Source organism: Solanum pennellii, chromosome 9, assembly GCF_001406875.1.
Source record: "Solanum pennellii chromosome 9, SPENNV200".
Taxonomy (NCBI): domain Eukaryota; kingdom Viridiplantae; phylum Streptophyta; class Magnoliopsida; order Solanales; family Solanaceae; genus Solanum; species Solanum pennellii.
The window spans coordinates 72712928-72725589 of NC_028645.1; the positions used below are offsets into that span (position 1 = coordinate 72712928).

The following is a 12662-nucleotide window of genomic DNA, read 5'->3' on the forward strand; positions in this document are numbered from 1 at the left end:
TGTTAGCGGAAACGTGAAACTAAAGAACAAGGAAGAACAACAATATTTAACGTGGTTCGGATCAAAATGATCCTACGTCCACCAAAGAACAACTGCACCAATATTTATTTCACTATACAAAGAATATAAGTGAAATACTACAAGAGAGAGAACACAATGCCTTAGAAGATGAGAAGGCAAGTGAAAGGATGATTTGAAAATGAATTAAGAGCTACCTATTTATAGGAATAAATTCATCCCATTGATGTCATCCATGACATCGCTATGTGTCAAAATTGTCAAGGTTAAGATAGCAAACCATTTTATGGTTTGCCTAACTTTCACCTACCAAGATACAATCTTTGACTTGTATTTCCTACTAATTATCTTCCTACCAAATATTCATATTAATTCATCTTCCATTTAGTTTGATTCCACAAGAACCAAAAACAACTCTTTCACTTTCTAATCTTGCATCTCCTATTACTTCCCCTTCCCCTCTTATTTCACCTATTTCTGATTGTACTACTCATGTAACTAGTTCTCAAGCTTCTGTACTTAACAATGCAAAGCTAAATAAAATTGACGTTGTTTGGCATTACAGACTCAACCACATGCCTTTCTCTAAAATGAAGACCATTTCCTGTATTGGGTCTCAACTCTCGTCCTCTCAATCCTTTGATTGTCATGTTTGTCCTTAGCAAAACAATCTAGACTCCCCTTCCCTGATAGCTCCATTAAAAGCACCAGACCTTTTCAGCTTATTCATGTTGATACTTGGAGCCCATACCATTCTCCTACCTATGATGGTTCCAAGTTCTTTCTTACCATTGTTGATGACTACACTAGAGCCACTTGGACACACTTATTGGGAGCTAAAAGCAATGCCTTCACTCTTCTTAAGGCTTTTCTTGCCTTGGTTGAAACTCAATTTCACACTAAGGTACAAACAGTGAGAAGTGATAATGCTCTAAAATTAGGCTCTAGTTCCTCTGGCTCTCAATTCTTTTCCAGTCTAGGCATAATCCATCAAACTTCCTGCCCACATACCCCTCAACAAAATGGGATTGTCGAAAGAAAGCATAGGTATTTACTTGATACTGCCAGGGCTTTACTTTTTCAATCTCGTCTTCCCATTCGGTTTTGGGGAGATTGCATCCTCACTTCTACCTATTTGATAAATAGGTTTGCTTCCCCCCTCATCCACCACCGAAGCCCTTATGAAGTTCTCTATGGTTTTTCTCCTTCCTATGATAATCTTAGAGCTTTTGGTTGTTCTTTGCTACTCCACTATTCCTAAACCCATAGACATAAATTTGATCCTAAGGCTTCTCCTTGTGTTTTTTTGGGTTATCCTTTTGCAAAAAAAGGTTACAAACTTTACAATCTGGAAACGAAGTCTTGTTTTATATCGAGAGATGTTGTTTTCCATGAACATATATTTCCCTTCCACTCTTTTAGTACTACTTCCTCACCTACTTCTTTTCCTTCTTATTTTGACTTCTTTGATGATCCAAGTTCACGGCATTGATTTTCATGAGACTTTTTCTCCGGTAGCGAGGATGTCTACCATCAAGTCACTTATTGCAGTTGCCATTCAAGCATCACTGGTCTCTTTATTAGTTAGACGTCAACAATGCCTTCTTACATGGTGATTTGGATGAGGAAGTCTTTATGAAGCTTCCTCCTGGTTTATTAGTTTCTGATGTTTCTTCTACATCAGCTCCTTTGGTCTGTAAATTACTGAAATCTTTGTATGGGCTGCGTCAAGCTTCCAGGCAGTGGTATGCTAAGTTGTCCCAGGCTTTGCAATCCAGAGGGTCTACTCACTCCTTCAATGACTATTCTCTATTTACTAAAGGTTCTGGTGACTCTCTTGTAGTATTGGCTGTCTATGTTGATGACATCGTCCTCACTGGACCTAATTCAGTTGAAATTTCTGCCCTGAAACAATTTCTTCATCACCAGTTTAAGATCAAGGATTTAGGTCTGCTCAACTGCTTTCTCGGTATTGAAGTTCTTTACACCCCTTCTGGTGTCCTTCTCCATCAGCGTAAGTTTATTCATGATTTGCTTTCAGAGTTTCACAGCAACGTTTTGTTCTCCAGCTGTATGTCCATTGGAGCTACATGAGAAACTTCAGGCTGGCATCGGGGATTCTCTTCCTAATCCTGAGGTGTATAGGTGTCTTATTCGGAAATTAAACTTCCTTAATCATACTAGACCTGACTTGTCTTTTGCTATTCAACATTTGAGTCAATTTATGCACTCTCCCTGTGTTCCCCACATGAAGGCTGCTCTACACATTTTGATATACTTAAAGGGCACGTCTGATTTTGGCCTCTTTCTCAACAACTCTCAGGATCTAGCTCTCAAAGTGTTCTGTGACAGTGATTGGGGGGCTTGTCCTGATATTCGCAGATCTGTTACTGGTTTTTGTTTTCTTCTTGGTGGTAGTTTGATTAGCTGGAAGTCGAAGAAGCAACCTGTTGTCTCCCTTTCCTCAGCTGAAGCTGAGTATCGTGCTTTGAGCAAGGCTGTAGCTGAGGTCAGCTGGTTAACTCGTTTATTAGGTGATTTCAGCCTTCCTGATTTGAGTCATGTTCCTATTTTTTGCGACAATCAGGCTGCTATTCACATTGCCAAGAACCCTGTCTTTCATGAACGAACCAAACATATCGAATTGGATTGTCATTTTGTCCGCGACAAATTGGTTGCTGGTTTGGTATCGTTGCATCACACTTCTACCGCCTCTCAACTTGCTGATATACTTACTAAGAGCTTAACCAGGGCTGCTCACTACTTTCTTCTTGGCAAGTTGGGGTTTTTACCACCCTCCAACTTGGCGGGGGGGGGGNGCATATAATTGTTAGTATATGTTGTTTATTAATCTTATAAAATATAGATTATGTGATAAAAGTAATTGTTAGAGATACTAATACTCGTGCACTAGATGTGGGCTGATTTAATATCTTGGTTATAATCATAATCGTAATTACATTTTTATATTTTTGTTTAGTTTGACTTGGACTAGTTTAGTATAAAACAATTGGGCCCATCTTGTGTATGAGGCGGTTGAGACATATGAGATATTTTCTAATCAACGTATTGAGAGATTTCTCTCTCTTTTATTTCGTTTTCCTTTCTCATCGTTCTTCAATTTTCTGCTTCGATTTAGTGTATTAATAATATTAAAATACTGTAAATATGTAATCAAACGAATAATGAAATACGAGATTAAAATATTCATGATGTTGATCTAATAAATATGGCAATATCACTGAAATAATGATAAGAATTCTGAACTAGAAGAAAGAAATTATGATCTAATTAAATTTCCGTCATGGTAGCCTTTTAAAAGAAAATAGAAAAATATTAAACTTTAATTTTAAAGCATTCAACTAGTTGAAAAAATGTATAACTTTTTGAGATTGTGAGTTCATTTAATTATTTTTCATGCAAAAATTACATGAATGGGTACATTTTAATAAATAATTACTAATTTTAGCAATATATTTTATTTATTATCATTTATAATAATACTATGTTAAATCTGCAATATGTATTAAAAGTAAAATATGTATGCAATATATATGAATTATATATGAATTATACATGTTTTAAAATATATTATGTTTTTTTGGTAAAATTTTGGCACATTGTATTATAAGTGTATTAAAATGTGTGATAAATGAATTATCTATTATTAAAATATGTATTATATGTGAATAAAAATTATTTTTTGTAGTATGAATTAAACTTGTATTATAAATGAATTAAAAGTGATCAAGTGAAAAAGAAATATTATTGCTATAAATGGTAAATATTTTTTTATTATAGTATATTTATGTAAGTTTCCCAACAAATATTATCATTTTAACAAAAAATTAAATTCAAATCAAAACAAAACTATATTAAAATCAAAATATGTAACTGATTCTTAACCAAACCGTGAGCATCATAGTTTATACATTGTTTCATTTTTTATATTATCTTTTATCAATTAATATGATTTAAGAATACAAGAAAAAGTGGACTCCAAAAACCCCAAGCAAATTTTCACAATTAAATATAATCACCTACTAGCCAAGTAACCGAATAATTAAATTAGCCAATGAATGAAATAAGGGAATCATTTCTCCTTCCTCTCTCAGTCTCGCTCGTCTCTCCTCCCTATCCCAATCTAGCTCGCCTCTCTCCTCCCTTTCCTAATCCCGCTTTCCATATATACACATGCATATGTATAATATACAACTATCTAACCAATATGCATATACAATTCACATCTCTCCCACTCTTTGCCTTCTCTTGCTCGCTTCTCTCCTCTCTATCCCAGTCTCGTTCGCCTCTCTTCTCCCAATTACATGTAGCGACGAATTGTAATTATCAAACTATAACTATCGAGAGTAATAGGCCATTTCAGAGTGGCTATATGCGAAAGTTCATCATTTTGTTATTTTATATAAATAATACGTTTCACAAAAACACCCTTCATCACGTGAGTATTTTTGAAATTTTAGTATTTATGCTTTAAAGATATTTTACATATGTTTTTTCGCTAATAATTTAGTTTCATGTCAGTAAAAGAATTTTCAAATAAAGATATCTTAATGACTATATTTGACTATATTACTAAATATTTGTCAAACAAAAAAAATAAATTAAAAAGAAAAATGTATCACACATGTAACTCCGTTGTTCCCTCTTTTAAATCTTTTCTAACAGCTTTAAGGAATGTATTTAGTCAACCAATTAGAAGATTTTGAAAATGTTTTCAATTGAAAATGTAATTTTATTCCACTTTGGTATCAAAAAGATCACTCAGAATATATTAATTGATAAAAAAGGATATAAAAAAATGAAACATATGCACGAATACGTATATGGAATGGTCACCCATACCATATACTTTATCTAGTGATGATGCTTAAGTGCTTAAGTTTGATTTGCATGAAATTAAACTCAATTGGAACTTCCACTTCCACCCTTATGTTGTTGGGAAATAATAATTCCATCTAGTAGCGTTGTAAACGTAAGGGAAATTCATTCTTCGGAGATTTTGAGATCAATATCATGATTAATAGTATTTAAACTATCAAATGAATTTGTCGTCGAGAATTTAATAGTATAACATAGGAAGTTCTTTCATTCATATCGCCCCAAACTTTGATTGATGGACCTAACCTAAAATTTCTTTATTTCTTTATCATTTTTTAATATCATGAATATCAATATTTGAACTATCAAATAAATTCGTTGTCGAGAATTGAATAGTACAAAATAGGAAGTTCTTTTATCCATGTCGCCCCAAACTTGAATTTTCGGACCTAACCCATACCCCCCCCCCCTTTGTATGCGGGACGTACTAGCATTATATCACTTGTATAGAGTTGAGCAAGTTCTTGACTTGTCAAAATAGCACGATAACCCTCAATAATTCTTTTTTTTTTCATTGGGGTAGACGCTCAAGGATGAACAATTGTTAAACAATGCTATCACATTGATGGAGTTGAGGCTGAGAAATAATTTTTTTCCCTCTTTAATTTAATTAGTGTACAAATTAAAAATTATGGAATTCATTTTTACTTCAAATGTGACATGTCAATGGGTCTCACACAATAGGTTTAAAAAAAACAAGGTGATTTAATTTAGTGTCACACAAATATATATATTTTCATATTAAACCCGTGCTCAACACGGACACCGCAACACTAGTATTATTAGAAGCTGAAGTTTAATATGTTAAGAATATTATATATATCTCGAGAAAGAATAAAAATTGTATTGTTAATTGAAAAGAATTATCAGAAAAAATTGATGATGAAAGAGTTATTAATATCTTAGCATTTTCATGTGTGGAAACAATATATTTCTTTAGAAAAATTTTAGCCTTTTATTTGATTTTAATTTAGACTACTATTAACTATTAATTATGTGGCTCTCAATGCATACCATCATCTATGTCACTTTCCATTGTAAAGGAGAGGGCAAAGGAATCAAATAAGAAATGTTATAGTTGTTAAGTCTAGGACTAATCTTATAAAGTAGATTATGTGATAAACATATAAAAAACACTGGAAATTTTTTCTTCTCTGAATATATATATTTTTCTCTCAAAAATTAAAGTGTCAATCAACTGAGTCTTTGTGACTTGTTGTTGTTCTTAAGTTCGCTGAAGTTACAGAAGTTTGAGGTGCCGCTATTTCTTTAACAAGATTAATTCGTTGTATCTTGGGAGAAATTAATCCATAATCTTGGGACAGTGAGGGAATTAAATTTCTGATGGAGACACAGTAATTTCTGTGGACTCGAATTATTTTATTTTCTGTCTGCTTCATCTTATTTCTGGTTCTGTTTTAGCTAACCTTAAAAGTACAGGTTAATAACAATCTCAAAAAATTTATTAAGTTTCTGTATTTGAGGTTTCTGGAGATTAAAATCTTTATGGATTTCTACTCTGCTTGAATTTTTAAATTTCATTCGATTAACGATTAAAAGAACATAAAAACTTTATCGTTAAATCAGAAAAGCCTGTGTAAAGATTTGTTCTTTACTGTTAGTATTTCAAATAGTAAAATTATCTGGCATTTGTGACAGAAAAAATGACTAATTTAAGTCAAGTGAATGCTGAAATAGTGAGTGCTGCAATAGTAAAGGCTGTAACAACATCGGTTGCACACAATCGTTCAACTGCTGCCTTAGCGCCGGCTGAGAAACCTGCAAAGTTTTCTGGAGTCGAAGTCAAGAGATGGCAGCAGAAGATGTTCTTCTATCTCACTACGTTGAGTCTACAGAGGTTCATTAATGAGAATGTTCCTGTTATGTCGGATGATACTCCGCGTGAAGAACGATTCTTGGTAATAGAAGCATGGACACACTCAGACTTTTTATGTAAAAATTATATTATGAGTGGCCTGCAAGATGATCTGTACAATGTGTACATCAATGTCAAAACCTCAAAAGAACTCTGGGATGCTTTAGAAAAGAAGTACAAAAGAGAGGATGCCGGAATGAAGAAGTTGATTGTGGAAAAGTTTCTAGACTATAAGATGATAGATAGTAAGACTGTCGTCACCCAAGTTCAAGAACTGCAGGTCATAATCTATGATCTCCTTGCTGAAGGTATAAATTTATTTAATGCCTATGTTAGAAATATTAGGTTTTCTCTTAATACTCACATAATCTTTAATGTAGGATTGATTGTGAATGATGTCTTTTAAGTGGATGCCATTATTGAGAAATTACCTCCGTTGTGGAAGGACTTCAAAAAACTACTTGAAACATAAACGCAAGGAGATGGCTGTTGAAGATCTCATTGTAAGGTTGAGAATCGAAGAGGATAATAAGGCTGCAGAAAAGAGGTCACGTGGTAACTCAGCAATATCTGGAGTAAATATTGTTGAAGAAGATCCCACAAAATTAAAGAAAAGAAAGAAAACATCAGGTCCAAAAAGCAATCCTCCTAAGAAGAAATTCAGTGGAATTATGGTAAACATGGTCATTGGGCTACTGTATGCCTTAGTCCTAAGAAGAACAAGAAAAAGAAGGATCAAGCAAACTTGGCTGATTCCAAAGGAGAAATAGACGATCTCTGTGCAATGCTTTCAGAATGTAACTTGGTTGGAAATTTATGAGAATGGTGGATAGATTCTGGTGCCTCATGTCATATTTGTGCCAACAAAGAATTATTTTCATCATATACTCCAACACCTACATATGAGAAACTCTTTATGACAAACTCCGCTGTTGCAAAGGTGGAATGAATTGGAAAGGTCCTTTTAAAGATGACATCAGACAAGGTGGTGACTTTGAACATGGTCTCGTATATTCCGAAATTGATAAATTATTTGATTTCAGTTCCAGTTCTGACTAAGAATGGATTCAAATGTGTATTTGTTTCTGATAAAGTAGGAGTAAGTAAGAATGATATGTATGTAGGAAAAGGCTACCTCAGTGATGACCTTTTCAAACTCAATGTAATTGCAGTTGATATGAATAAAGATTTTGCTTCTTCTTATTTGCTTGAGTCTAAATGTTTATGACATGAACGTTTGAGACACGTTAATAATAAAATCTTGCGAAAACTGATTAACTTAAACATTTTACCAAAATTAGTGTGTAATAAATCGAAATGTCAAATTTGCGTTGAATCTAGATATGCTAAGCATCCTTATAAATCTGTTGAAAGGAATTCAAATCCTTTAGAATTGATTCACACTGATATTGTGACATGAACTCGACACTATCACGTGGTGGGAAAAAGTATTTCATAACTTTTATTGACGATTGCACTAGATATTGTTATGTCTATTTGCTAAATGGTAAGGATGAAGCACTAGATGCATTTAGGCAATATAAAATTGAAGGTGAAAATTAGTTGGATAAAAAGATCAAAATGAAGAAGTGATAGAGGCGGAGAATATGAATTTCCATTTGCAGAAATATGTTTAGAAAATTGAATAATCCATCAAACTACTGCTCCGTACACTCCTCAATCTAATGGGATTGCAGAAAGGAAAAATCGAACTTTAAAAGAAATGATGAATGCATTACTTATAAGTTCAGGTTTACCACAGAACTTGTAAGGGAAGCTATCCTTACAACAAATCGAATACTCAATAGAGTGCCTCACTTAAATACACATGTTATTCCATATGAGAAATGGAAACGAAGAAAACCCAACTTGAAATATTTCAAAGTGTGGGGGTGTCTAGCCAAAGTCCAAGTTCCTATAACTAAGAGGGTAAAAATAGGGCCTAAGACTATGGACTGTGTATTCATTGGATATGTCACAAACAGTGAGACATGTTGATTTTTGGTTTATAAGTCCGAACATCCAATACGGTAATGAAATCAGATAATATTGAAATTTTTGAACATATCTATCCGTATAAAACTAGACTTGAGTCATCTAGTGGGGGGTCTAAACAACCCAGAGAAGAACCAAAATAGAATGAACCCAATGAACAGAGTCCAAGATGCAGTAAACGTCACAGGACAACTACTTCATTTGGATCCGATTTTGAAACATTTCTTCTTAAAAGTGAGCCTCAAACATTCAATAAAACTATGTTGTCTAGCGAATCAACCTCTTGGAAGAGGGCTGTCAATAGTGAAATTGAATCAATCCTAAGCAATCATACTTGAGAGTTGGTTGATCTTCCTCGAGGGAACAAACTATTGGGTTTAAAATGAATCTTTAAAAGGAAGATGAAAGATGATGGAACTATTGAAAAATATAAAGCAAAACTTGTTTTCAAATGCTTTAGACAAAAAGAAGGTCTTGATTATTTTGACACATACCCGCCAGTGACTAGGATTACAACAATTCGGATGTTAATAGCCCTAGCTGCAGTATGATGTCTTGAAATCCATCAAATGGATCTGAAAACCGTCTTCTTAAATGGATATCTGAAAGAAGAAATTTACATAGAACAGCCTGAGGGTTTTGTAGTTCCTGGTAAAGAAACGAAAGTGTGCAAACTTATTAAGTCACTTTTTGGATTAAAACAAGCATCAAAACAATGACATGCAAAGTTTGATCAAACCATGTTGTCAAATGGATTTAAGATCAATGAATGCGATAAATTTATTTATATTAAAGATACTCCAAATCAAGAAGACATTGTATGCCTATATGTGGATGATATGCTGATAATGAGCAAGGACATTGCCAATATAAAAGCTACTAAGCGTATGCTCGCTAGTAAGTTTGATATGAAAGATCTAGGAGTTGCTGATGTGATATTGGGAATCAAAAATTCTCAAAACTCCTAACGGTATAGCGTTGTCTCAAACTCATCACATTCAAAAGGTACTTGAAAAATTCAAATATTTGAATTTCAAAAGGGCAAAGACACCAAGTGATGTGAACCTTCATCTTGCAAAGAATAAATGTGAAAGTCAGTCTCAATTGGACTATGCCAGAGTTTTGGGAAGTTTGATGTATGTCATGAAATGTACACGACTAGACATAGCTTGCGCTATCAGTAAACTGAGTCGATACACAAGTAATCCCAATAAAAATCAACCGCTTGGCAATGAAGAGAGTTTTGAGATACTTAGATGACACTGAAAACTATATTTTGAATTACAACAAATATCCAACAGTTCTTGAAGGATATAGTGATGCAAATTGGATTACTGGGTCAGCTGAAACAAAATCCACAAGTGGATACGTTCTTACTATTGGTGGAGGAGAAATATCTTGAAAATCATCCAAACAAACATGTATATATCACTCTACAATGGAGCATGAATTCATCACATTAGACAAGGCAGGTGAAGAAGCTGAATGACTCCTGAATTTCTTAGAAGATATTCCGTTTTGGCCCAAACGAATGGCCCTATATGCATACACTGTGATAGTCAAGCTGGAATAGGAAGGCTTAGAAGCGTTATGAGTATCGTCACATAAGACGAAGACATAACTCAGTGAGACAACTACTCTCTAATGGAATTATCACAATTGACTATGTGAAGTCAAAGGATAATATGTCGGATCCACTTACAAAAGGCCTAACTAGAGAGGGAGTTGAGAAATAATTGACGGGAATGGGACTATGGCCGATAACAAGTCATCATTGCGGTAACTCTACCTAGAAGACTGGAGATCCCATGATCTAAGTTCAAGGAGAAAAAACAAAGTCATTGATGACAGTTCAACATTGTCAAAAAGTATTTCATGGTTCATTCTCATGATGAGACAATGTTTAGTAACCAGGATAAAGACATAAGGACTTTTTAATGGTTTCTAAGTTTGATACATGGTATATCAAATGATGTATCTACGAGATAACACATTTAGAAATCACCTATGTGAGTGTGAAGTGTAAGCCGCTTCTAGGAGAATCCGTTAAGGCCAGTTCTCTAAGCACTTACTATCCGAGATGTGTTCATGGCTAAAACGAACAAAACAATGAGGACTAAGAATAGTTCAAGGGTTGATTGTGTGACTTATGTTGTCTAGGAATACACCAAAGCTCGACGGTTCAAAGATATCAAATCTACTGATTGACCTAGTATATCTGATATATGTTCACTACGGAAAGATTAAAGGGAAACTTACTTATCCAGATGCGATTAACCCTTACTTACAAGACACACAAGTTTTTCATGCATATGTTTTAACAATAGCCATTCCCCATTCATGTGGGGGATTGTTGGGTGTAGCAAGTGTGAATGGGAAAAAAAAGAGAAAATATGAAAAAGTGAGGGAACCAATTTGGAGGGAAAATGAAAAGTCATTTGCAAAAAACAAATGAAAAATCATTTCTCCTATATCGGCAAAAGAAAGGAAAATTGTTGTCCTTATATAAGAAAACAATTCCTTTACTTCTTGAAGAGATAAGAAGAAGGTGCCCCCTCGCGCCGTCGTCGTCGCTCGGCCTCGGCCTCGGCTTCGGCTTTGGCAAATGATTTTATTGATAAATTTTTTGGATAAAATTTATTTATCAATTTATGTTAATCAAATAAATCCTGTTAATATTAGCTCTTATAAATTAATTCAGAACGTTAGTTGATTATTTAATTAACAGAGTTAATTCGCGTGTAACGGTAACGTTCCAAAAAGTCGTTACTTTTTCCAAAAAATCATTACTTTCCCAACAGACAAATTTTTCAAAAAGTTGTTATTTTTTTCAAAAGACACAATTTTCTGAATAAAACGGGTCTGAACAGATTTCTCTGAACATACACATTTCTTGCTGAAAATGGCTATAAAAGAAAGTCATTTTTCATTTTTTCAAACACCGAAAATTTTTCATTCTTTGCATATATATATTTTTCTCTCAAAAATCAAAGTGTCGATTGACTGAGTCTGTGCGACTTGTTGTTGTTCTTAAGTTCGTTGAAGTTAAAGAAGTTTGAGGTACCGCTATTTCTTTTACAAGATTAATCCATTTTATCTTAGGAGAAATTAATCCATAACCTCGGGTACCGTGAGGGGATTAAATTTCTTAAGGAGACACAATAGTTTATGTGGACTCAAATTATTTTGTTTTTTGTCTACTTCATCTTATTTCTGTTTCTGTTTTGAGTAACCTTAAAAGTACAGGTTAATAACATATAAAACATTAAGCTCTTTGTAATTATGTTAGGAATTCTAAACTAGAAGACATAAATTATGATCTAATCAAATTACCCTCACGATTGTCCTTTAAAAGAAAATAGAGAAGTATTGAATTTGTAATTTTAAAATGTTATAATAAGTGGTAGAAAAGGCTAGGTCATATTATTAGAGTCTGGCTAAGACATTATCAATTTTTTAACCAAAAGGGCAAAAGCAATTTCCTCCTGACAATTATTGACGCGTTACTCTAAAAAAGTTTCGTAAAATTGCTACTGTGGCAGCAATTTTGTCCAAAAAAATTTTGCTTTTCAAACGTAGCTGCCCTTACAACAGTTTTCTCGATTTTATTTTTAGAAAAATGAAGATCGCTGCTACAACAGCTATTCTCTGTAAGAAACTAAAAAAAAAAATAATCTAAAAATCGCTAGCCAAGGAGCGATTTTATTGAATTATTTTTTAGAAAATTGCTGTCAATATTTTACTAAGAAATACTTTTTCTAAAAAAAAACATCGCCGCCTTGGATTTTCTTAAGAGCTCTTTTTTTAAAAGTAAAAATAAAAATCAAGTGACAAGCATGGATTAAAAAAAAAAGGATTTAAAGCAAATTGCGGC

The 12662-nt window shown here is 33.6% G+C and overlaps 1 protein-coding gene across 1 annotated transcript; it reads left to right on the plus strand.

Moving 5' to 3' along the window:
- The first annotated feature begins 1653 nt into the window (after nucleotides 1-1653).
- On the plus strand, nucleotides 1654-2943 carry LOC107030371 (uncharacterized mitochondrial protein AtMg00810-like). Its single transcript, XM_015231669.1, has 3 exons — nucleotides 1654-2032; nucleotides 2088-2792; nucleotides 2885-2943. The coding sequence occupies exons 1-3, from the start codon at nucleotides 1654-1656 to the stop codon at nucleotides 2941-2943; spliced, it is 1143 nt and encodes a 380-aa protein (XP_015087155.1).
- The last annotated feature ends 9719 nt before the right edge of the window (nucleotides 2944-12662 follow it).